Here is a 25,784-nt window from a genome sequence, read left to right as displayed (position 1 = left end):
CATTATTAGCCCTATTTTATACATGACGAAACTGAGGCTCAGAGAGGCTGTTACTTGCCCAAAGTCACACAGCTGAGAAGTGGTAGAACTAGGCCTGAACTCAGCTCCTCTGGCTCCTAATTCTAGACCTTTCTCCATTTCCCCATGCATAAAGAGGGAGTATTTAAGCTGGGCTTAGCAAGATTGGGCTAAGTTTTGAGGCAGCCTTAGCAGAGAAGTCTCTGATGATGTCTCCTCAGCCTCATGAGCCCTAGTTTGCAAGAGGATGGGAATTCCTGAGGGTATTCTGTGCCTTGAGTAAGAAGAGTTAAACCTAGAAGCCTCTACTCATTTTAGCAGTAAGGGGAGGTGGTTCATTGCCTGGGCAAGCCATTAAACTCACAAAGATCCTCAGCTGGTAGGCTTGTTAAGAAAATGTTACAATAGGGGGAAATTGACAACACACGTACCATAGATATTTTTAGTCCGTGCTTCAAGGATGTACATCTTGGTTTCTGTTTAGACTGAGCACCAGGGGGTGAATTTGGATTGATTTGACAAGACTGGCTGTTGGAAAGTCCTTACTGGGCACCTTCTCTGTGCCCAGCTTAAGCAAGGGACTGTGGGGGGGTAACTAAGGGAGGTGAAGTAACTTTCCCAAACTTTCAAACACTGGGGAGAGTGATATAATCTTTTTCTTGGGTGGGGGGCAGTGTGCGGATATCAGTAAAAACTCTGTCTATTCGTTACACCAGCAATTCTGCAATAAATTATCCTTCTAATGTACAATGTGGTGACTGTAGTGGATGACACTGTTTTGTATACTTGAAATTTGCTTATAAGAGAGTAGATCTAAAGTGTTCTTGCCACACACACGCACACAACACACACACACACACACAGAAGGTAGTAATGTGAGGTGATAGGTGTGGTAATTAATCTGTGCTTATCCCATTTCACAAAGTATACCTGTATGAAATCATCATGCTGTACACTTAAAATATTATAATTTTGTTTGTCAATTATAACATAATAAAGCTGGAAAAAATAATTTATCTTATGAATATATTCTTAAATGTAAGCCATTGTAGCTCTGTTTCTAATAGCAAAAACAATCCAAACACTGGAAATCTAAACGCTCACCAGTAATTTTTTTTTTTAAGATTTATTTATTTATTATTTATTTATTTATGGCTGTATTGGGTCTTAGCTGCGCTACGCGCGATCTTTGTTGAGGCGTGCAGGATCTTTTGTTGCAGCCTGCGGGCTCTTCGTTGTGGTGCTCGGGCTTCTCTCTAGTTATGGCGTGCAGGCTCCAGGGGGCATGGGCTCTGTAGTTTGCGGCACGCAGGCTCTCTAGTTGAGGTGCCCAGGCTCGGTTGCCCCGTGGCATGTGGGATCTTAGTTCCCCAGCCAGAGGTCGAACCCATGTCCCCTGCATTGGAAGGTGGATTCTTTACCACTGGACCACCGGGGAAGTCCCTATACTTGGGGGGGGGGGGGGGGTTTGTTTGTTTGTTTTTAACATCTTTATTGGAGTATAACTGCTTTACAGTGGTGTGTTAGCTTATGTTTTATAACAAAGTGAATCAGTTACACATATACGTATATCCCCATATCTCTTCCCTCTTGTGTCTCCCTCCCTCTCACCCTCCCTATCCCACCCCTCTAGATGGTCACAAAGCACCGAGCTGATCTCCCTGTGCTATGCAGCTGCTTCCCACTAGCTATCTATTTTACGTTTGGTAGTGTATAGTCCATTGCCACTCTCTCACTTTGTCCTGTCTTACCCTTCCCCCTCCCTGTATCCTCAAGTCCATTCTCTAGTAGGTCTGTGTCCTTATTCCTGTCTTGCCCCTAGGTTCTTCATGACCTTTTTTTGTTTGTTTTTTAGATTCCATATATATGTGTTAGCATATGGTATTTGTTTTTCTCTTTCTGACTTACTTCACTCTGTATGACAGACTCTGGGTCCATCCACCTCACTACAAATAACTCAATTTCGTTTCTTTTTATGGCTGAGTAATATTCCATTGTGTGTATGTGCCACATCTTCTTTATCCATTCATCTGTTGATGGACACTTAGGTTGCTTCCATGTCCTGGCTATTGTAAATAGAGCTGCAGTGAACATTGTGATACATGACTGTTTTTGAATTATGGTTTTCTCAGGGTATATGCCCAGTAGTGGGATTGCTGGGTCGTATGGTAGTTCTATTTTTAGTTTTTTAAGGAACCTCCATATCACCAGTAAATATTGGTTAAATTACTGTATGACCTTCAAATGGAATTTCATGCAGCTAGCTATTACAAAGAAAGAGGTCTAGGGCTTCCCTGGTGGTGCAGTGGTTGAGAGTCTGCCTGCCGATGCAGGGGACAGGGGTTCGTGCCCCGGTCCGGGAAGATCTCACGTGCCGCGGAGCAGCTGGGCCCGTGAGCCATGGCCGCTGGGCCTGCGCGTCCGGAGGCTGTGCTCCGCAACGGGAGAGGCCACAATAGTGAGAGGCCCGCGTACCACAAAAAAAAAAAAAAAAAAAAAAAAAAGAACGAGGTCCATCAGTATGTGTTGAAAGCACATCACTAAGATGTATTTTTTTAATTGAAGTAGAGCTGACTTACAATATTAGTTTCATGCATACAACATAGTAATTCAATATTTTCATAGGTTATATTCTATACAAAGTTATTATAAAGTAGTAAATGGAAAGATATCCCGTGTTCATGGATTGGGAAGAATTAATATTTTAAAATGTCTACACTACCCAAAGGACTGGTATATTTTTAAGTGCAATAAAAAATTAAGGTTCAAAAAAGAAGAGTTTATATAGCATGATGCCATATGTTTGAAACATATATGTATGCAGATATATGCACACAGTTTCACACACTGGAAGTATATGCTTGCAACTGATAATGGGGAGTATGTGTGATGAAAGAGAAATGGGAAAGGAAAAATGTATTTTTCATCTTATCCATCTTATTCTTTTGAAGATAGATAGATTTATTGGTTTAACCATGTGACATACTTTTTTTTTTTTTTAAGCGACTTGCTTGCGGTCACACAACCAAAAAAGTGTACAGCTAGGATTCCCATGCAGATTGTGATTCCAGAGCCCTGTGATCCAGAACCCCTCTGAATTCTAGCACACTGCTTCCTAACAGTGCTCTCTTAGGATCAGGAAGTCATTCTGTCACTTCCTTGTAAGTTACAAAATTTTTCATGAAAATACCTGGGAGAATGTGCTCATTCTCCAGAAGAAGACTCTGTGCTCCATCGCCTGCCATCTTGGCTCCTTTTCTATAAGACTGTAGCTCAGCCAAGAGAGGTCCATCACCCAGAGCCAGATAACACAAACTAAGATTTCCAAGAGGACAGATTCCCTTAAGGAAAAGGCATTAAGATAATTGGAGAGTTGGGGGTGGGCACAAGGCCTGAAAACAGTATCATTAGCCAACTTGGTCAATGGGCAGGTGTGGAAAGTGGCAGATAAATGCAGACAGAATGTATATTTATACTTCAATATCAGTGTTCACAACCCACAGAATAAATGAGTGAATTAAAAACCTTGGCAGCACCTAAGTACCTAGACATAAACTCTTAGTTCTAAGCTTAACTCCTATGAACTTCTCTGTGATTTGAACATATTATTTAGCTGCTCTGGGTTTCTTTCCCCATTGGTTAAATGGACAGCACTGTCTGTCCTGGCTGCTTCACAGAGTTGTAAGGAACAAATAAGGCAAGAATGTGCTTTGAAAATGCAAGGCATCATACAGAATGAGAGGTTATTGTTAATGCCTCTGAGACTTACCTCACAGAAGGAGAGCTATTTTGAGACCGGAAGATGGGAGGAAGCATCAGAAAAGCATTGCTGGTAACAGGGTAGGCACACCTCACCAACACAGGGAAGGAACCTCTTAGATCATTTACTCCAGTTCCTTCTGTTTATAGTCGTGGACGAAGACCTACGGAGTCCTCAAGATCTGCAGAGCAGTGATAGTGCCATGCATAGACTGTTATTTAAACCCATAAATAAGATGGAACCGTAAAAGGGATGGGATGTGCTACAGGCCCCTTGCCCAAGGGGCTTGCTGAGCTGTGAACGTTGAACAGGGTTCTGGAAGCAAGCTGCTGAAGCTTAGTAAGGAATTGGGGCAGAGGTAGGGGGATGGACTTAAGTGATCCAGCTCCAGGATGGCTGAATGCCTCTGAGGAGCAATTTGAGGGTAGCCAGGGACTTGGATAGGACAAATGACAACTTCCTAGAACAGACTGTTCCAGAACCAGATCGGAAAGGAAATAGCCTGGCCTCGTCCTGGGTAGTTCACAGGAACCGGTGTAGGAAGTATTTGTAGTGGAACTAGTGCTCACAACATCAAGTCCCTTTTGCACAGAAGAGAGAAAATGGGAAAAGACCCATGCAGTGCAGCATACATGACAAGTCAGTTTTTGTAATGGTGGGAATGAGGATGGCAAGAATGAATAAGCAGAGGGAGACAGTGCTGTGCAGTGCCGACGACTCTGGACTCAGACTTGGGTGTGAATATTGGTTCTGTCACTAACTTGCCATATGACCTTGAATGTGCCATTTTTATCCCCTGAGTCTTGGTTTCCTCATCTCGAAAATGAATGCCTTTCTCCCTATCTCATAAGTTGTTATGAGGACTAAATGAAATGTTCTTGAAAGAAATTAGCACATAATTCCTAGAACATGATGCCCAATAAATGTTAGTTTATCCCTTTGTTTTGGAGAGGGACTTTTAGAAAACCTCCAGTGAAACACACTAATTTGAAATTTCAAGCACTGGGAAAGCAAGCCCAACCTAGGTAGCATGTGGAAGGGCCCTTTTTACAGGTGGAGAACCAGCCTATAAAGGCAGATAAGAAACTCTTATGAGAGGAAGGGGAGGTGAAGAGCAAAGTAGCAATGGCTATGAATATAAGCATAAACAGTCCTCTTACCAGCAGCTGTAATGTGAGGTTCCTCCAGCTCCGTGACAAAACGGGAAGGTAGTAAGTACAGTGTTATCTAGGCTTGACTCATTCTCTTGACTGCCCAGAAACACAGGATAGGTTTTGTGTTCAATTATAGTAGCTTTCCTCAGCCTCTCCCCCTGCCCTCTGCTTTTTTTCTGGTATAATTAACTCTCCTTCATTCATTGATTGTCCTTTAATCCTTGTTTTCTTGGATATATTTGCTTTTTAAATTATTGTCTCAAATCCTTTTTGGAAGTATGGGTATGAAGAGGTAAAATAATAACAGTTTCCTTAGAAACTAAAATTCCAAGGGTGGAAACCAACTAGAAAATCAGAGTGAAAGGCAGGATGGGGGAATATAAGGAAACTATAGGGATGTATAAAATTGACCTAGTCTTTACCAGGAGTAACATTAGGGAAATTGTTACTTCTAGCCTCCTTTTGGAAAGACCAAGGATGTTATCATAAAATGACAATGCCTAAGAGTGAAAGGCCTCTTGGTTTATTTTATAGAGGGGAGGCCGTGGTTTGACTGAGGCTGTCTCATGGTGATCCAATAGCAGACTGACCCAGGTCTCTTGACTCTCATTCTGGGATTCTGTCTGCCATGGTCCTCATCTTTGTGAGAGTGAATTTCTGACCACAGACACCTGTACAGAACTAATTTGTGTGGGTTTTTTTCCCTTTTTTCCAGGGCCAAGTGCTTTCGGGGCAAAAAAGTCCTTGGAGATTATGATATCAAAGTGGAACAGGTAACCAGCCTGGAGCCCAGAGTTGCCTCTGCATCATTGTTGGCCCCTCTTGGCATTCCAGAATGAACCATTTAGTTCTGCCCAGTGGAGATCAGTGTCCGTCACTAGCTTCTAGGCTCTCCATCTCCTCCCCCAACCCTTTCCAGGACTTTTCTCTCTATGAGACATGGTTCTGAAGGCTGCATCTTTCAACTTTGCTGACTTCTCTTCATGGCTCTGGTGTCCGTAGAGAGGCAAGCAGCGTGGCTCTTGGGGCCCTCTGGGTGCAGGGTTCTCAGGCTGAGGAACACTTTAGAGGAATGTCTACCTAGGACATGGCCACACCTACATATTGCTGGTGGCATGGTCTTGCTGGGTAGGCACACATCTGCCATTCAGTTGTGTGGCCTCCAGTGGCACCTCCTCTGCACGCCTGAGGCTACACTGCAAAGAGAACTTAGAAAAGCACACCTCCTGGTCTTAATGCAGAGAAGTCCTGAAAGGTCATTTTTTATCTTCCTGTACTGTTTGCTTCATGATAAATAGAGATTAGGTCCATTCGAGTGCATAGGGGGATGTCCAGTTTAAACAATGCATGTATTTTATATGTAATGATAGAAGTTACTCATCATTCCTTACATGGTGTGCTGTGATTGATACAGAGTACTTTTCCTATCCATTGTTGCATTCAGTTCTTAAAATAACTTATTAGATAGGCAAGGTTGATAAAAAAAATTATTCCCATTTTATAGCTGGGAGAAACTGTCCACCCGGAGAGAACAAGTAACTCGCCTGAACATCTTATGCAGCTAGTTGGGCCAGAGCAGAACTAAAAACCCAATTGCCTAAACTAAAACTTAGTGTATTTATGTTGAAATTGATAAAGGGCATGTTTGCCCCAGTTTGCATTCCCGCTCTGTAGAGAGGCAGCACAAAGGATGCTGGGTGGGGAGTCAGAAGGCCTGAGTTTTGCTCCTGTCTCTGCCAACAATAAGTTTTGTTTGTCCAGAAAAGTCACTTAGCTGCTCCTTTGGTAAATAAGGATAATTATCTCTGCCTCTCCTGCCTCTTAGAGCATCTGTGAGAGTTAGATGAGATCAGTTTGGGAAAATGCTTTGCAAACGGTAAATAAATGTTTGGTGGAAGGGATGCTGTTGCTGCTATGCGGAGGGCCCCGCAGAATCAGGACTGTGGGCTTACTCCCCTACTGTTATTTTTATTTATTCATTTTTTATCATAGTAAAAAACACATACCATGAAATCTACGCTCTTAATCTCCTCCTGTTATTTTCCAGGCAGAATTTTCAGAGCTCAACCTGGTGGCCCATGCAGATGGGACCTATGCTGTGGATATGCAGGTGCTCCGGAATGGCACAAAGGTTGTCCGGTAAGGTCCTTTCTGTCCTCTGGGTCGCTGTCACTGTCACCACAGTCACCATCTCTGGCTTGCAGTGGGACAGCATTGCTATGTATAGCGTACAGAAGTTGATGATGTGTGCTGTGCGGCAGTGGCAGAGGAAGCCAGCTCCTGCCTTTAGTCCATAGTGGCCATAGTCCACTGGTAGAGAACGCTCCATGGGCTCAGAGCTCTCTGAGCGGTAACTGGATTCCTGTGCGAGGTGTTCCAAGACTCCCGCCCTACCTCAGCCAGTGCAGCTCTGGGCTTTTATCTCTGAATATATTTCCCCTGGAAAACAGGGTTCCATTGCTTTTTAAAAAAAGTTTGGAAACCTCTGCTCTGGTTCAGCCTCCTTTTTCACATTGATTTGCTTAGATTCCCTCAGTAAGTTGGTAGCAGAGCCCTGTGTTCTATGTGAATTCTCTTAACTCCCAGCGCTGTGTTCTTTCTATGTTCCAAATTCCTGGGAACTCATAAGTCTGATAGGAAAGCCTGGGGTGGGAAGGGACATTGTGGGTGGAAGAAAATTTGCAATTACAAAGCACTTACGTGCCAGGAGGGGTGCTGGGTGACTTACAGACATCATCAATTGTAACACAACAGTTCTGTGCGGGAAGTGATGGGGATTCCAGATGAGGGAGAAAGGTTCCCACAGTGTTCTTCTTCCCTGGGGCTCAGCGTGGCTTCAGGTTTTCAGACATCAGGGTATTGCTCCAGGAAGAGTGTTCACTTCACCCTTTTCCCTACCTCAATCTATGCTACCCTGACACTGAGGCTGCCAGTGTCCAACAGGACCTGGGTCCATGACAGGGAAGGCAGAACTCAGGTGTCTGGAGCCTCAAGTCAGGAAATGTGAGCTCATCCATCCTGGAGACTGAGGAGGACAGAAAAAGAGACGTCTGTCCACATGGGGGTGAGCTCAGGAAGCTCCTTCTAGAGAGAATGGTGGGCTCCTCCAACTGCAAATGGAATGAATCACAGGGATGCATGACACAAGCGGGCGGTGACAGGAAGGCCCATATCAGGGTGCTGGGAGGGATCTGGCAAAAATAAGGCAGGCCCTTCCAGTTGCAGTGTGGGGACTCAGGAGCTGACCACAAGCCTAGAGCTCAGTGCGTGTGACTGGGATATAAGGTTTGGTCTCAGGCGTACAGCCGGGGCCAGTTTCCCAGAACTAGGGCACAAGGAGGTCAGAGCACATGCCACCTGACTTGATGCTAGCTCCCCTGAGTGACTGAGGAGGGGTCCTTCCACCCCCACTTTAAAAGACTGATCTCTGAGCCCAGGTGGGGCTGGAGCTGTAGGTGGGGATTGGTTGGGTGCCTGGGAAGAGAACCGGGTGGGTCGTTACACATGTGTGAAATGGCCAAGGCCTAGAGCCTTGAGGGCAGATGCTGCCACAGAACTGACTCTCCAGGAAGGTGGGGTTCCTCTGGAATCAGGGCATGAAGATGGGGGCCCTGGTCCTGTGGAGCAGCTGGGGCTGGGAGCTCTGCTGGCTAGAGGTGAAATGCAAGGAGCCTTTCCATGCATGGGAACACTCTGTACTCTCAGTGCTTCCTGTAGCCAGTTGCTCAACCTCAGTTCTGCAAAAAATATTTGCACCCCTCCCTAGCATCCGCTTTGGAAGAATAACATGGGGACGTCTGGTATCTGTTCTCAGCCAGCCTGGACCCTTGCTCACCCGGGGACCTGATGAGGGCACTGCCTATTTTAAGGAGCAGTTTTAAAGAGTCAGAGCAGGACGCTGAGATCAGGGATCTACACGGCAGGGCAGTGAAGCCAGCCAAGTGTGTTGTCTTCAGAGTCTGCTGGGACCCCCTTGGGGTACCAACTCTGGAGCCACAGGAGCTTCAGCTCTTGTCGTGCCCCATAGGGACAGGGAAAATTCTTGTTGACCTAAGGTGTGAGGGTCTAAAGTGTTTCGTCCCTCCTGAGGGCTTTTGCACCTTAGAAAAAGACAGTGCTTAACCCAGAGGAATAAGAGAATTTCAGAAATCTGTTCAAATCTCCTTTGAGAAGTGCCAAACATAATACCTCATTTCCTAGTCCATAAAAGAATAGTAATGATAAAATGAAGGGCTTGGCTCGGGTAACCCCTAAGACTCCTTCCCTGTCTTGGTCTTTGGAGATGGGAGACAAGAGGATGTATGACCTGAGGTTCTGGTTGATGGCAGACTTCTACGTTCTTCCCAGGTCCTTCCGACCAGACTTTGTGCTCATCCGGCAGCATGCGTTTGGCATGGCAGAGAATGAGGACTTCCGCCACCTGATCATTGGCATGCAGTATGCAGGCCTCCCCAGCATCAACTCCCTGGAATCCATTTACAACTTCTGTGACAAGCCGTGGGTGGTGAGTGAGTTACCCTTCCGCCAGGTAAAAGGGTAAGACCCTGGTCCTCTTAGCTCCCAGTCCCTAGGAGGACCACTGGTGATCCAGGTGCAGTAGGTGCCAGCTGAGAAGATGTGGGAGGAGCTTCAGCTGGGACACAGGGTAGGGCAGGCTCTCACAGTAGGACTGTGTCATCACGGGCTGGGCCGCCTTTGCTGCAGAGTGGACCTTTGGCCTCACAGCGAAGTCACACCAAAGATTCTGTGAAGACACCCTTACAGGTCTGTAGGCTCTGCCCTTAGCCATAGGATACAACAGTAAAAGTGCCAGTTTCCTGTCTGTGAAAGGTCTAACCATTGGAAAGGCCTGAGGCCAGTGGGGACCAAGGGGATGGTCCATCTCAGAGGGATGTTCGTGTCAGAGTCCTACCAAGAGTTTCAACAACCTTAAAATGAGATTCATCCACACATATATCAATCAGATACTTATGTGTGCTGAAAGTGCCCTTAGAGATCATCAGCTCTCACCCCTTCACGTAGAGATGTGAAAATTAAAGAAGGAAGGTAAAGAGTATAAAACCACTTACTGTGTGATGCCATGATCTGAGATTTTCCTACATTAACTTCATTTAATCCTCACAATAACCTTACAAGGAAGTTATTGTCACTTATTACAAAGAAATGAGACCCAGAAAGGATTAACTAACTTACCAAAGTTTCGGGGCAAGGATTTCTCTAGATGACAGTGTCTCTCGCATAAATTGGGTTATCACGTGAGGAAGAAGCTGGTCTGGTGTTCTCCTCCTTGGCTAGTCTGGAAGTCTTGGAGGCAGTAGAAACATTTGAGCAGAGAGAAGAGTGGCGCTAGGAGGGAAAGTGGCCTGTGATAGTCCTGGGCTTCTCTGGCCTCCCCTCTGACAGCTGGGGGATCCAGTTCCTATAACTTTGCTGCTCCAGGCTGTTCATCTTGGAAGGAAACACCTGCCCGTAATCACATCCTCCTCTTGTTTTTCAAAAATCATTTCAGGTCTCACATACCGGCTTGCCAAGGGTCATGGCACTGGTGGCTGATTGTGAAGTTCCCAGACCCCAAGCTCCCAGACTCAGGGAGCTGAAGGGGGTGTTTTTTAACTAAATGGATCCATCACCTCTACTTTTACACCTGAAATCAGTTTTCCTGTTCCACTGGAAGCCAGGGAGACCTGACAGTGTGAGAGAAAGACCAATGAGCAAGGAGTAGAAAGATCTGGGAACTGCTGTAGTTGCCACTTGTTCAGCCTTTCCCTCTGTCTGGCCTGAGGTTCTGGAGTCCTAAAGTTGTGCAGAAACAGGCTACAGGAATTGTGTGATTTGAATGAGTTGCTAATCACAGAGAGCACATATGAGGCCTTCACCAGGTTTCCCCTTAGTCACATGACCTTTCCTACTGCACTCGTGTCCTAGCCCTTTCCGCCCTCACCCCTTCAATACCTGTTAGAATTTGGCTCCCTCATAGCCACACAGGGCGATTCTGCTATTATCAGCTTTTTTCTGGGCACCCTTTTTTCTGGGCACCCTCACTAATCAGCCTTCTGACTAAACCTCTCTGTGCTCTGGCTTGTCTGTAAACTAGGAATAATCATAGTACCTTCCACCAGCTTGCCAGCCTGGTGTTACGGTCCCCTAGTACTGGGGATCTGAAAGAAACTAATTCCCTGCTTTATGTTCCAAAACTGTGCTGGAGGCCAGGGAGGGGCAGATCAGAAAGCCTGTGCCTGGGGCTTTGCCCCTCCTGGGATTTGGGATCTGGTGAGGGTTCACATTCTCACCCGTTCACAGTCCAGCACATTGCCGTTGGCATCGCATGAGAACAGCGGGGCTCCCTGGCGAAACACCAAGCTCTCCCTTCGTTTTCGCTGAGCAGCTGCCACACTGATGGCATTTTATATATCGTTCTCTGTCTGTTAACGGGAATGAACAAATCTGGTGACTGTGAGGGGAGGGTCCCTCTGAGATGATGACTTTGGTGCGTATTTTCTAAATTTCTTTATTGTGGCTGCTCTTGGTGTGAGGAGAGGCCTCAGCTGGATTGGGAAAGGGTCTACGTTGTCTCTATCACAGTGTCTCTGCGCATATCCGCTGTCTCATAAATTGGTCAGGGCAGGCACACTGGGATTTTGAAAGCAGAAGTAGACCTGCCAATGAAAGTAGCATTCCAGAGAGTGCAAGAATGCCACCGTCACGTATTGCTGCAAATTCATCTGAAAATCCTGTCACTCTGGGTGTTTTTTAGAGACAGATGCACATGAGTTGAATTAAAGCATTTTATTTCCAGGAGGGATAAGGATAACATATTAAATTCAGACTGATCTTGAAATCCCATTTCATCCAAGAAGTCTTTCCTGATACACTGGATAAGTGGTTATATTGAATGTTATCTTCCTATTCATTGCCAATACCACCCCCAGCTCCCAAATCCATTCTTTTGCCTAGGCATGGTGGAAATAACCCTTATCAGATATTCCTTTTGTTTAATTGGTGACTGTGTGCTTGTGACTGAATCTAAGTTTCCAAGGAGGCAGGGGTTAGATGCCAAGCCCAGTACTTTGAGCAGAAGGGACTGCAGGGGGTGGAGGAGGGTAGGATGAGCTCCCAGAGGCCCAGCTAGTGCCTGGGAACTGGCTGCCATTTTAGTCTTGGCTGTGCCGGGACTCTGAGAACCTGCCGTGGGCCTTCTTGGCATCGGTGTGGTGTCTGTTTAACGATCCCACATGCTGGGAAGATAGGGCCCCACATGCCTTGGTGCCGTGCCAGGGCGTGGGCTGCAGCAGGACAGAGGTTGTGAGGCAGGGCTGGTATCAGCTCTCCGGGGAGGCTGGAGAGCCTTGGGGGCTCAGGCAGGTGTCCAGACACAGAGCAGGAGTCCAGCCAGGCCAAGGTGGGCAGGCAGGACTTAAAGGTCAGATGAGGTGGTGGAGAGAATCAGAGAAGGCAGGAAAGGTCTGAGGGGTGGTCTTGACAGTCAGAGAAGGTTGAAGAACCAGAGAATGGCGAGGACAGCAGGGTACAGTGGAGAATGCACTGGGCAGGAGGAGACCTGGGCGCTGTCCCAGTGCAGCCCCAAGTCCAGGCATGATGTGGGAGCCTGCGCTTTCCTTGGCTTCTATAGCCCCAGTCTCCTCATTTGTAAAATGAGATGTCTGGCCTAGAGACTCTCTCAAGTCTCTTCCAATAATAAAATCTTTGGGCCTTGAGAGTCCATCAATAATACTTGCAGCCCTGGAGGAGGCCGTAGAGATCTAGAGTCACCAACTGCGTGTCACTAAGGGAAGTGACCCGGAAATTCCACTGTTTTTCAGCATTTCAAGAATAACAGATTCTATCTCTACTCACAAAAGGACCACAGCAGATGATCACTTAAACAACAGTTTGATCATGGAGTTTGGGAGGAAATGTAATAAAAAGATGTTCTTTTGTGGTAAAAAGTTTGAGGAACTGATCAAATTCAGTTCTCTCTTTTTATATATGAAGAAAAGGAGGCCCGGAGAGGAGATATCATTTGCCTAAGGACACCTAGCAAGTTCGAGCAGAACAAGAAGAATCAGAAGACTGCAGTTTTCTAACAACCCAGTTCTGGCTTTTATCGTCTCCCCGAACTGACTCATGCGCTAACATCCCTGATCAAAAACAGAACCCGAGCTTTTGAAAAATGTTCTAGCTTTCCTTTCTCTAATAAATAGAAGGTAGATTTGATCTGGCAACTTTTCCTACTAGCAGTTCCAGATATCAGTGGCTTAGAGCGTGAACCCAGTAGCACTAGAGAGAAGAAGCTGGATTACCCCTGCTGCCAGCACACTGGGGTGGATGTGGGGAGCTTGTGTGTGAGTGGGCGGAACTGGAAAGCTTCCTGTGGGAAGAGCGTGATCTCTTTAGAGCCTGAAAGGCTGCTATGAGTAGGGAGAGCTACGGGTTAGGAATAAAGGATCCTGGCTATGAATCTGGTTCAACTACTGTGTGACCTTGGGCAAGTGACCTCTCTGGGCCTCAGTTTCTTCACTTATAAAGTGTGGGGGGCAGGGGGCATCAAGGGGTGCTACATGTTTGCCAAAGGCAAACTCTGACACTTAAGTCTGTGTACTTCATCTCTTCTCCATGGAGCTGTTCTGGCTTCTCACAGGTGAAGGTCCAGTGAGTTCAGTTCGTAGATGAGTAGTAAGTCCTAGAAGACTGGGTCTGTCTTTCCTGCATTCCATGACTCCATTCTCCCTACAGGAAAAAGCTACCATTCCTTTGCTTGGCATTTGAACTTCCATGACTGGGCCCCATGTTACCTATCCAGCTTCATCACTTGCCATCTCTAGAGACGAAGGTGTTTAGAGTTAGAGACCCAAATTTCAATCCCAGCTTTACAAGCTCTTTGCAGCTCCGTGACTTTAGGCAAGCTTCCTACCCTCCCTGAGCTTCATATGTAAAATGAAGATGATAAAGAACCTAGTTCATCAATTTGATATGAGGATTAAATGAAATATCATTAAAATTGAGTGGGCACTGAATGAATGTTAGCTCACTCTCTCCCTTCCCCAACTAAAGCATACGTTCCTGGAGAATAGGAATGGGACACCTCTTTTATATCCTCAGAGCGCTTTGCACAAAGCCCTCAGTGAGCAAATAACTCAATAAATAATTGTTTGACTGACAAATATTTGTTGGATTGACACTTGGTCTGTCTGTTCCAGAGCTGTTTAGGTAAACCGAAACCTTTGCTTCTCTTTTGCAGTTTGCCCAGCTGGTGGCCGTCTACAAGACACTGGGAGGAGAAAAGTTCCCACTCATTGAGCAGACATACTACCCCAACCACAAAGAAATGGTAGGTGACTGAGTGCGGGCTTCAGTCTCTCTGCTGTTCGCACTCTGAGCTTAGCCATGTAGTGACTATGCGGCTCTGAAGAGGGCCTCAGCCTCCCAACCCCAGAGACTCTGTTGAGGTTGAACTGCAGACCTGCTTTGTGAAGCCAGGGTGGCTGGGTTTTAGCTGACAGCCCCTTGTCTCCAAAACCTGGAGACAGCATAGGAAAGAGCAGAAACAAGGGCATTTTATCGAGCAACAAATCCATGAATCAACAATCAGAAGATCCAGCTGCTTCGGGTCCAAGCCCAGCCCCACAAGTCAGGGACGGTTGCATTTCCTCACTGCACGTCAGTTTCCCAGTGTGAAAGGCAAGTGGGCATAATTATTCCTGGCCAGGACATTTAATACGGTACTTGCATAATTTAAGTGAGATTCTTTAAGTAACAGTCTGTGAAGAGTGTGAAGTGCTCTTCAGATGTAAGGTGTTGTTCCTGTTGTTATTCATCAGGCCCTGCCATTCCCTTGGCTTCCTCAAAATTTTGATAAGACGAGGGTTGCACTGTGCCTTCTCTGAGGCCATCCTAGGATGGCAGAAGGAGCAGAAAAATGGGATGGATGGTTGGTACAGAGGCTATTACTAATGTTTTTCTCTCGTGGTGACCTGGGGCTTAACCCCCTTCTTCTTCTCTGGCCCCACCTACTCTGCCTCAGGCCTGCACGGTCAGTTGGTGGTCCTCCTTAACCCACCAGCGGAGACTCTCTCTGCCATAGCTTTCCAAGTCTGGTACTCGGGGACAGAGACCTCCAGAAGGAATCTCCATTTGCACCATTTCTGTGAATAAGGAGCCTGCTCCTGGCATTTTGTGCGTGGCCCAGCTCATCAGCGAGCCACGCACGGAAGATGAATAACAACCCTGGGCCTCGAAAAGAACTGCCTCCTTCATTTTTGTCAGAGCATCCCCAGGAGAGGCCCTGGAACCTTAAGCCCTTGTGTTTAATAAATTCTTGAGACTGTCATCAGGGCTTTCCCTTTTAGGACAAGTCAGGAAGCCCTGTAGAGGCTGAGGAACCCTAGGGGTCTGTGCTTGGCGATTTCAGGGAGTCCAAGAGGGGACTGAGCTGAAGACTGAAGGGGCTCTCAAAGCTGGCTTTTTCCTGCTGTAGCGTCTAGCAGGCTGACCACTGAAAAGAACTGCAACGCGTGCAAAGTGTATTCCTCATCTACCATCCTTTTGCCCCAAGGGTCCTTGTGTTACTTTTCTCCCGTCCTCTATCCTGATATTTGCCTTCAAGAGAGGACCCCTAAGATCTCTCTGAGGTGTCAAAAGCTAAGTGGGAATTTCAACTCTATAAGAGAAAGGCTTTTTTTAGCTTAAAAAAAAGTTTTGAAGTAGGAATGAAAACATTAGTAATCTAGTAGAGAAGGACTTTCTAAAAGAGACAGAGGAGAAGCCTTTTGGACATCAGTTCAGGGCATTAAGTATAGTTAACCTAGAGAGACAACCCAAGTCTGTTCTTATCTTGCTAATTGGGCCAGGCCCTCTGCCAGGAATGGTATAGAGGGGATTACAGCACATGGAGGGAGGTTAGGCCATTGTAGGCTTCACATTGGATGATTCCGTGTCCCCCAGGTCACTCCCCCAAAGCTGGGATTGAAGGATCAGAATGCATTGAGACAGGAGGAGTAGAGGATACACAGCCAAAGGATGCTGTTCTTTTCATTTCTCCAAGTTAGCCTGTTTATGATACTGTCAACCCACCTCCTGGTCTTGTACATCACAAGGCCGCCACACCATCTCATATGTATAATAGTCACCATCTCTCCCCTGTCAGATCAGTTAAGACAAAAGGAAAGCACATTTATCTGGGGAGAAAAAGGAATAGTCCTAGCTTTGGAAAAGAAACTAAGCCAGAATCAATAACAAATACCAGCTCAGCTAAAAGGGTTTGGGAGGCAGGGATGAAGGGCTGAGGACAGGAGAGAAAAGTCATGCTACTTTCCCTAGCCCTTGACAGGTTCTGGACTGGGGTCTTGGACACAAGCTGTAATATGCCCCATCCCTGCCCTAATGCTAGCCAGACCATCCACTTGTTACTTCCCATTGTCTGGCAGCGATGAGGCAGGTGGTGACAGCCAGAGCTCTGAAGGAAGGAAAATGACTTGGTTTTCGAGATTCTTGAAGATATGTGGTGGTCCCTCCTAGGGCTGGATGATATCAACAAACTCCTTCCTGAGGGGCAGGCGTCCCTGGTACCAGCTGCAGGTGCCATCAACATGCTTCATGCAGACATAGTGCCGGGCCTGGTACCCATAGAGCTTCCGTTCCAATAGCCAGTCTGTCCAGAGGCACTCGTTGGGAGCCGAGATGGTACAGGGCACCGTATAGCAGGTGGTGATCTAGAGCCACAGCCACACAACATCAAAGTGAGTAGGGTGTCCTTTTTCCATTATTGCCTTTCAGACTCCTACATGTTCTCCTACAGCCTAACTCAAACGCCCCCTCCCTTATGAAGCCTTTCCTAGTCTCCAAATTTCTCCCTTAGTTCTCCTTCCCCCTGTGCTCTGCATATATAGTATTGCTTCCCTAATGGCATCTCTGGAGTCAGAAAGACCTGAAGGTCCTTACTCTACCACTGACCTTAAGCAAGTCACTTCACTTCCCACAGCATTAATTTCTTCACCTTAAGATGGAAATCTTAAGTCTTCAAAAATTTGTTTTAAAGACTAAATTAAATATCTTAAATAAATTAACCATTACAGGTCCTGGCAAAAAAAGTAGACTCTCTTTAAATGGTAGTGTGTTATCCCAGTCTGCCTAATATGATGGCTGCCTTCCCAGCTAAAATGTAAGTACTCTGAGATCAGGGACTATGGGCCATCTCGCTTTCCCATCCCCAGCTTCATACGATGCCTGGTCCATCGCAGATCTCAAGTATAGTATAGCACGTGAATAGATCACGCATGCATGAAGGAAGGAATACATGAAAGGTGAGGCTGCACGGCTCAAGACCCTTCCCCCACCCCCAAAAGACCTTGGAAATGGACATTGCTTACTTGGCAGCCACAGTTCAGATGGTAGTGGTGATTCAGACTTTCTCTCTGCAAAAAGGACAGGTTCTCCCAGGGCTCGATGTAGTTGCACAGATGGATGAAAACTTTCCCATCATTGAGGATCTGACCTTCAAGGGGAGATGGAGGAGAGCCTAGCATGAGGAATCTGCTCATGGAGCTCCAGGAGTCCGGATTCTTGAAGGAGCCCCAAATCACAGCCTCTTCAATATCTTTTGGTGGCAGTGGTGTGACATGGGACTCAGTGAAGGAACCAGAAATATCTCTATTGTCTTTATATCGAAGCTGTTACCAGATGATGTTTGTATGAGGGAGAATTGTGGGGTGAAGGCCTTTACGTTAGCATGGTGTAGACAGAGGGATGTGGGCTTTAAGTCAGAATCTTGGTGGAACCCCCTTCTTTTCTATCATTTACTAGTGTGTGACCTTAAGAAAGTCACATAACTTCTCAGCTGAAAGATGAGAATAATGAGGTTATTGGCAGGATTAAATGAGAGAATGTCTGTGAAGTTCCCAGCACAGCTGTGGGCCCACAGAAGATGTTCAATAGATAGTAGGTTTTTCTTCCTTTTCAACCCCTTCCAACCCTTCCCAATATCTACACAGGCCAGTCTCCTGCCCCAGTGACACCTATCTTGGTGAGTCTTTCCCCTTCCCTTTCTTTACTTATCAAACTCTTTCCTGTCTCCAAAGACCCTTTTTAGTACTATCTCGTCCGCAAAGCCATCCCTGACCGTGCTAGCACACACCTCTCTTAGAACTTCAGTCGCTCAGTCATTTACTGACTGAGCAACTACTATGACCTGGTACCAGGAATCCAGAAATAAATATGACAGGATCTCTGCCCCCAAGGAGCTTAAACACTAGTAAGGAAGACAGATAAGTAGGCAAAAATGGCACTTTTGTGTGATTATATACAACATGCAGTATAAGAACAAAGGAAAGAAAATTATCTCTGTCTGTGGAAGGGCTGGGGGCAAGAAGGGTGTCTAAGAGCAGATGATGCTTGCATTGGGCCTTGAAGGGATGGGTAGGAGTTCACCTGCCAGACAAGTGGGGAAGAACTTCTGGATGTTGGGACAGAGGGGCGCAGCCCAGCAGTATACCTCCTGCAACCGCATTCAGCTCTAGGGGAAACGAGGGGCTGGGAACGGTCACTGACAAGTGGCAGGAGGCAGGGCTGGAGAGGTCAGCAGGGTCTGGTCACAGAGGGCATTCAGTATTAGGCAGAAGAGCTTGTGCCTTCTCCTGCAGGCGCCACTGATGACTTTTCGGTATGCTTGTGCTTCGTCACCTAACCCCACCTTCGTTTAGACTTGACCTCTGTGAGGGCAGCCAGCACGTTTGCTGCTTCCCCTGATGCACCACCGTACCTAGGAGAGGGCTAGGCAGGCAGAGGGCAGGTGCTCAGGAAGGAGGTGGCCTCGTTGGCTAGTCCTGGGACCTGGAGGGCTCAGGGGCATGCCCCGCCTCTGCCTCTCCCATTCCAGAGGCGCCCCGATCAGCACATGCTCAGAGCTGGGGGCCCCTACCCGTGTGGCCTCCAATGCCTGTGACTTCTCAGAAGTTTGAACTGTGAGCTCTTTGAGGACTGTGACTTGTTACTGAGTCTCCACTCTCCTGCCCCAGGCCAGGCAGTGAGTAGGTGGTCATTCATTGCTAAGGGGATGGACAGATAGTGGAATTCCTCCTCCTGTCCTCCCCACCTGCTATGTTTTTCTTTTCCTGGCCTTCTCTCTAAATATTTTTCATCCTTTAGGGCCGATTCAGATCTCTCTTAGACAATGAAGCTTCCATAACTGTTTACAACCACACAAATACCTTTTCCTGAACTGCAAAATAATTCAGTACTGCATTCATTCACTTACAGGTTATATTCTTGTGAGGTTCTTTAACTGTTCTATCCCAACCAGTTCAGTATGAGGGATCTGCCTGGGCCCAAGGTCATGGAGACAGAATCATGTTAGAGTCAAGGCTCCAGTTAGGGCCTGTGCTTTACTGCACCCCCAGAATAGGGCCTCAGATGTGAGTCAGCCACGAGCCAAGAGTGTGACCTGTCCTGGCTGTCTAAAGCTAATACATTTGTAGGCTACAGTGACAATTATGTGTGTATTGCAGGGGAAGTTTGCAAAATGCACAATCCTCCTTTGCTCTGTCACTAAGACCTCCCCTGCAGTGTGGTGTCCAGTTCGGGGTCCTGTGCTGGGGAGGGACAGGGACAGGCTATATCCCTTTGAAGGTAGCCAGGGCAGGAAGGGGTCTGGGAACCACAGCCAGTAGACCTGGAGCTAGAGTGCATGTATCTGTCGTCCTCAGCCCTCTGAAGGGTCATCGTAGAATAGAGGGCAGAGCTGAACCCATAAGGGAGAGTTTCAGAATGGCAGAATTTGGCTCAAGATACCAAAAATCTTATACCAATTAAAGCTGTTTGGAAATGGAACCAGTTATCCTAGGCTGGGAGAGCAACCTGTGAACTAGCAAGCCAGTGGCAGTGAGGACTTTTGCACTGAAATGGATGTTACCAAGGCTCCTCCCAACCTAGGCTGCCTCTTCGTAACACAGCTCTGTTTTATGCCCAAGAAAATGCCACCTGGCTCAGCTCACTACCCAGGGTCAGTCCGGGCTCCTCCTTGACTGCCTTCCTTAGGGCAGAGACTCTCAGGGCTGCTTGCTGGTCTTTCACTTACCAGTCAGGAGATACTGCTTCTGGCTGTTAGCTTCTAGTTTCACCCCACAGAGGGAAGAATCAAAAGGTGTATAGATATACTGAATATTGTTGACTTTCTCAAACCCTTTGAACATCTGAAAGCATTTACAAAAGAGCAGTACTGGGTCAGTGAGTGTACTTTATATCTTCACAGGAAAAACTTTTTCTTAATCTAAAAAAATTAAGCGAAAGTCTAGTTCAGGATTTGTTGCACACAGATGGCCCAACTGGGTCTTTCCTCTCTAAAACAATCTAAACCTTGGTTGATTCCAGTGAGAAGGGAGGTGCCTCTAGCAGCCCTATGCACAAGCGCTGAGGGCCTGTCCCGCACTGTGCCTTGGCTCCGGTGGGCCTGTTGCCTACATGTCATCCCCTGCACTTGAGCATCTGTACCCCAACACCGCTGAGCCAAGCCGCCTCACCTATCGGCCCCACCACTCCCAGATCACAGACTCCACTCCTCCTAACAGCCCAAGGGGGTGATCGCCCTGGCCTGTCCCCATGTACCTTTATCTGTTTGATTTCATACCGGATCATTTTTTGAGTGTCAGCAGGGTCTGCACTGGCAGGAACTACCTTCTCACTGGAGATTTTGGCCCGGATCGCTGCATAGGAAGAGGAAAGAGGGAACTTTCAGCAACACGTGGGAATGGTCCATCTGGGATCTAGATGACGTGGCATCACCCTGGAGAATTGTGCAGGGGAATTCTGGGTTTAGGTCTTGGTGGGTTATAGGGAGAATGCTGCATGTGAGGGAAACTCCTCTGCACTTGCTGGAAGTTCCAAAACCCTCGGGCCTGTTGGGTCCTGCACTTTAGCAGCTGGATTGGGGAGTCTGGTTCTCCACAGCCAGGGTGCAGTGGGGTGGAGGTGCGGCAGGTAGAGGAGGAAGCAGGAGCCACCTGAGGGCAGTTGGTGTGCGGTCATCCACTGCTGTAGTCCAAGGCCTCAGAGAGAGACTGACCGAGTTGATGTTGGTAAATGTTTATGAATTAATAAATGTCCTGACCCTGCACAGAGGTATTTCATCTCTTGCCACTTGGGTATTAATCAAAACCTGTTTATGAGTTCCTCCTCTGTGCCTGGCCTAACGCTAGATACTAGACCCACAAACATGATTAAGACAGGGTCCGCACCCTGCAGAACTCTTGGTGTGGTGGAGAACACCCTTAGAAAGACCAACAGCACAGCATGGTAGGAGCACAGAGGTGCTGTGGTAGCACCAAGGAGTCAGGAAGCCTTCAGAGAAGAGGAGACACCTGAGTACGATCTTGAAGGATGAACAGGAGTTTGCCAGGAATTTAAGGGTTTCAAGGAAGGGCATTCCAGGCAGAGGGACAGAAAGGGCAAAAGCTGTGTGTTGAAGTGAGGGCGTGGTGACAACCTCAGTTATAGGCTTGGACACCCAAGAATGTTTATAATGAAAGCGCAACCCCTGGCCCGTGGCCTTCCCTTCCCCCATCCAGTAGATCAGAATAATCACCGGAGAGTTCCGGAGACTTGTTGTTCAGTGACAACACCCCCCCCGCCCCCACCCCCACCCCCGTAACTGCAGTAGGCAGGGGAGACGGGGTCGCTGCGGAGGCCCTTTATGCAGTCTGTTCCCTCGCAAGTCTCCGGGTCGCGGCGCTTGCAAGGTGGCTGTGGCGCGGGCCCTGCCCGACCCACGGGGCCCCAGCAGGAGGCAACTGGTGCGGGATTGGAGCTCCTCCCCTTCCCTCCAGACTCCAGGTCTGCCGCTGGGCCCCGCCTCGACCCCACACAGCCACCCCCTGCCGTGGACCTCGAGGGCTCCCCCGGACTCACCTAGCGCCGAGTGGCAGACGTGCTGCTGGGGGTGCGCGGGGGCGCAGCTGCACGCCTCGCCCAGCCCCGGCGGCCGAAGCAGCGCCAGCAACCGCAGCAGCAGTGCCCAGCTCGGCGCGGTCCGGGGGCTCCGCGGCATGTCACGGCAGCGCCCTGACTCAGCCTCTGGGGACTGTCGGACCAAGCAGCTCCTCCAGGGCTTCTCCAGAACTCGTCGCGCCCCTCGCCCCTGGTTTTATGAGGTGGACCTAGGGCCAGTCCCGCCCCGATGGGCTCCGCCCTCCTTTGGCTGTAGGCCACCCGCGGCTGCGGGACCAGCGGCCCTCCTGGCCGGCGGGCTCGGTGGCAGGCTCTGCAAGATGAAGAGGGAAGCCAGGAGAGTCTCCTAGCCTCTATTTCCTTGCCTGTGCCTTCTGGAAGTAGAGGGAGGGGTGGGAAAGGGGATGGTGTAAGGACTGAAAGACAGGGCAACAAAGACAAATGCACCGGGACACAGAGACCAAGCGACTGTAATTCAGGCAGAAAGGACAAGAGTGTAGAGAGGCACAAACAGAAAGAGACAGGCGGAGTCAGAGAGAGGCAGACGGAATTACAACAGGCAAAAGAGACAGTGACAGAGAAGGACGGATCTCTTGCTGAGCTGCCCGCTGGGAATGAGACAAGCTACTCAGGGCTTCTTTCAGCTGCAGGAAGTGTTTTCAATGCCCTATTTATGAGGCTCCAAAGCAACAGCAAACAGTAATGGAATAGGACAGAGAAAGTTGGGGTGTGTGTGTGTCTTGGCTCTGTCGGCTGGGGGGTGGGGAGAGATGTCCGAGAAAGCAGCCAGTGCTTTAGAAACCCTTTCCCGTGCCCAGAGCTCAGACTCTGCAGATGTCTGAGGACAGTGCTCTTGCTGGGGGCTCAAAGCACGGGGTAGCCCATCACTTAGGGCAAACCTGGGTTCTCAAAGCTCTCTCCAGACCCTAGGCCACCCTGGTTCCTATCTCAGGCCCCTACTCAGCTGAGAGACTACATCTTGTTATAGAGGGTGGGGCAGCTTAGAAAACAAAGAAGCAAGGCACTTGAGGCCACGGACTGGAGTCCTGTCCACTGTTTGACAGAGGGCATAGTGCTCCAACTCTCCAAACAGAAAGAAACCCACGGGATTGTTGTCGTAGGATGTTTCCACACACTGTACCACCAGAAGGTCGCAGGCTGGGTACTGATTCTGTCACTAGGTAGCTTGGCAACCTTTGCCTCTCTGGGCCTCACTTCCTTCTCCGTAAAGTAGGATTGAACTACGTGATTTTGCCCCAGTCTCAACTGGCCTCAGCCAGGAATACTGAAATCCTCAGGTCAGGTACTCCCAGTATCTGGTCACACTCAGGATTCCCATGGGGATCTGACTTTTCGTCAGAGTCAACATTATTTCCTTTGAAAGACATGTTTTCATCTTGATGTGGTGGTGATGTTTGAAAAGAAGGAAACTGAAAGAGAGCTGAGGCCTGACCGAGAAGGATGAGATTTGGTGTCCAGGTTGGTTCTTCACGCAACACCCGACCAAGATAGAGTCTGATGTGTTATTGCCCGGGATCTCGAAAGCATCCCATCCAGTCTCTTCGCTTGGCAGATGTGAAGGCTGAGCCCCAGGGAGGTAAAGGGACTTGCAGAGAGACTGGGATGCAAGTCTCCTGACGTCTAGTCCAGCGCTCTTTCCCCTCCACCGTGTTATTTCTTCCATCGCCATTTTGTAACAGCTTGAAATCCTGCCTTTGAAGGGTGGTTCTTCTTCTTTTAAGTTTTCATAGTTCCTCTGTTAAAATACGGCTACCTCAAGGTAATGTTTACTCTCTTAAGGATCTCTTTTGAGTGATAAACGTGTTGAATTCTTATGTCAGCTCTTTTCCAAACCCCAAGCTGGGCAGAAATGGGCCTTCGCATACTAAGTAAGCTGTGTTTGGTGCTGAGTTTGGGGTGTTGGTGAGCAAGGGAGTGTGAAAGAGGGGAGAAAAGCCAGGTTCATTGCAGGAAAGCAGGACACATGAAGGATGAAGCGATAAGTTTTAAAGATGTAGAGAGTACCAAGTCGGAGAGCAGGGTCCTTATGGTTCTGCTACTAATATGCTGTGACCTTAAGCAAGTCACTGTCACCCTATGGGCCTCAGTTTTTTAATTTGTGAGGCAAGTAGGTTGCACTAGTTCTTTAAAGAGCCCTTCCAAGGGTGTTCCCAAGAAAAATATTTGTAAGATTCCACACGTACACTCTGACCAATTCATTCCTTTCTTCTCTGCTTTCAGCTGACTCTGCCCACGTTCCCTGTGGTGGTGAAGATCGGCCATGCTCACTCGGGCATGGGCAAGGTAAGGCTGGGGCTGCTGTGCTCTGAGGTTGAGGCCAAGAAGGGCACTTTTCAGAGAGCCTGGTTGTGGACTGTTCTTCTGCCTCTGTTGCTGATGACTTCTTTTCAAGGAGAAGACCGTTTGGCCCCTCTGAAGCCATGAGTGTTACCCAAATGGTCCTCTTGCAGCAGGCAGAGTGCAGGCCACCTGACTGGTCCCTGTGTTCTTTGCAGCAAATGTGGCTCCTGAGCCCTGGGAAGGGAAGCTCAAGAGTAGGGGCTTCCGGGGCTTCCCTGGTGGCGCAGTGGTTGAGAGTCCGCCTGCGGATGCAGGGGACACGGGTTCATGCCCCGGTCCGGGAGGATCCCACATGCCGCAGAGCGGCTGGGCCCGTGAGCCATGGCCGCTGAGCCTGAGCGTCCGGAGCCTGTGCTCCACAGCGGGAGAGACCACAACAGTGAGAGGCCCGCGTACAGGAAAAAAAAAAAAAAAAAAAAAAGAGTAGGGACTTCCTAGGGAGATGTGGCTCTCAGGTCTGCATCTGGATGGAAACATCTTGATGGGTTTGGGGGCTCAGGGCTCTTGTGACTCTCGTGTGTGTGTGTGTGTGTGTGTGTGTGTGTGTGTGTGTGTGTGTGTCCTTTCTCCATTAGGTCAGAGTGGAAAACCACTACGATTTCCAGGACATTGCCAGCGTGGTGGCCCTCACCCAGACCTATGCCACAGCAGAGCCTTTCATTGACGCCAAGTATGACATCCGGGTCCAGAAGATAGGCAACAACTACAAGGCTTATATGTGAGTGGGGGTGGGGTCCCCACAGATGCTCTTCACTGTCTCCTCAGCTCTGGGGAGACTCTCAGCCCCCAGGTGGTAGCCACCTCTCAGTTTAGCCTCCTCTGGCCCACAAGGCAGAGAACAGAGAGCGGGCGCCATTCCAGTCAAGGGAGTCTTAGCCTGGCTTCCTTTCAAGGCAGAGGAGGGGTTCCTGAACTGAGATGAGAAATAAAATGAGTATTTATTTTCATTTTAGCCTCTAAGTGGAATCTGACATTCTCCTCAGTTATGAGAAGACTGGAGTATCAGCAGCAGCGCATGTGGTTTGTCACTAAACGGGCAGCACAGAGGTTTTTGTACACATACACTTGTCACAGATATCTCTGAACACCCGTTACTTTTATCACTATTTAAGAATCATGATACTTAGACTTGCCACTGCATTCACAACTGTAAATACATTTGTTATTTACGAAGAAACATATTTTTTACTAATCTGAGATTTGTTTACTATTTTTGATAACTCTTTTGGTAAATTCTTTTAAATAATTGAGTTCCTTTGTTGTCCTGTGTAGTTTATTTTACATTCACACGTCTTACATATTTTATACATTGAAAGGAATCCATAGGCTTCACTAGGCGGCCAGAGCACAGAAAAAGTTAAGAAACTCCTGAAGCAACGATATAGCCCTGCAAACACTACAGAACATTAAAAGTCTAGTGGTTATGAGAATAGATGACTTCTCCATGTAACTGTGTCCATTTGCCAGAATGGAAAGGTAAACGTTTCCTCCAGTACAATTTAGAAAAAGAAAAGATTTCAAGACTACCTGATCTTCCATAAAATACATAAGAATGCAAA

General features: G+C 47.9%; 2 protein-coding genes across 2 annotated transcripts in view; one reads left to right on the top strand and one right to left on the bottom strand.

Annotated features, from left to right (window-relative positions):
• The window catches only part of SYN2 (synapsin II), a 146,780-nt gene that overhangs the window by 96,339 nt on the left and 24,657 nt on the right, over positions 1 to 25,784 (top strand). Inside the window, exons 2-7 of the mRNA XM_065884781.1 lie at positions 5,648 to 5,705; positions 6,980 to 7,071; positions 9,280 to 9,436; positions 14,171 to 14,260; positions 24,106 to 24,168; positions 24,801 to 24,943. Of these exons, the coding sequence (XP_065740853.1) occupies positions 5,648 to 5,705; positions 6,980 to 7,071; positions 9,280 to 9,436; positions 14,171 to 14,260; positions 24,106 to 24,168; positions 24,801 to 24,943 (603 nt within the window). The remainder of the gene's footprint in view (positions 1 to 5,647; positions 5,706 to 6,979; positions 7,072 to 9,279; positions 9,437 to 14,170; positions 14,261 to 24,105; positions 24,169 to 24,800; positions 24,944 to 25,784) is intronic.
• On the bottom strand, positions 15,948 to 22,002 carry TIMP4 (TIMP metallopeptidase inhibitor 4). Its single transcript, XM_065886069.1, has 5 exons — positions 21,826 to 22,002; positions 20,527 to 20,624; positions 20,000 to 20,114; positions 17,298 to 17,422; positions 15,948 to 16,640 (listed from the first exon to the last, which is right to left on the bottom strand). Exons 1-5 carry the CDS (start codon positions 21,962 to 21,964, stop codon positions 16,443 to 16,445), a joined length of 675 nt encoding a protein of 224 aa, XP_065742141.1. The 5' UTR covers positions 21,965 to 22,002; the 3' UTR covers positions 15,948 to 16,442.

The sequence above is a fragment of the Phocoena phocoena genome, chromosome 10 (genome assembly GCF_963924675.1).
Source record: "Phocoena phocoena chromosome 10, mPhoPho1.1, whole genome shotgun sequence".
Lineage (NCBI taxonomy): Eukaryota > Metazoa > Chordata > Mammalia > Artiodactyla > Phocoenidae > Phocoena > Phocoena phocoena.
Note: the sequence above shows the minus strand (reverse complement) of the source record. Positions and strands in the feature narration are given on the sequence as shown.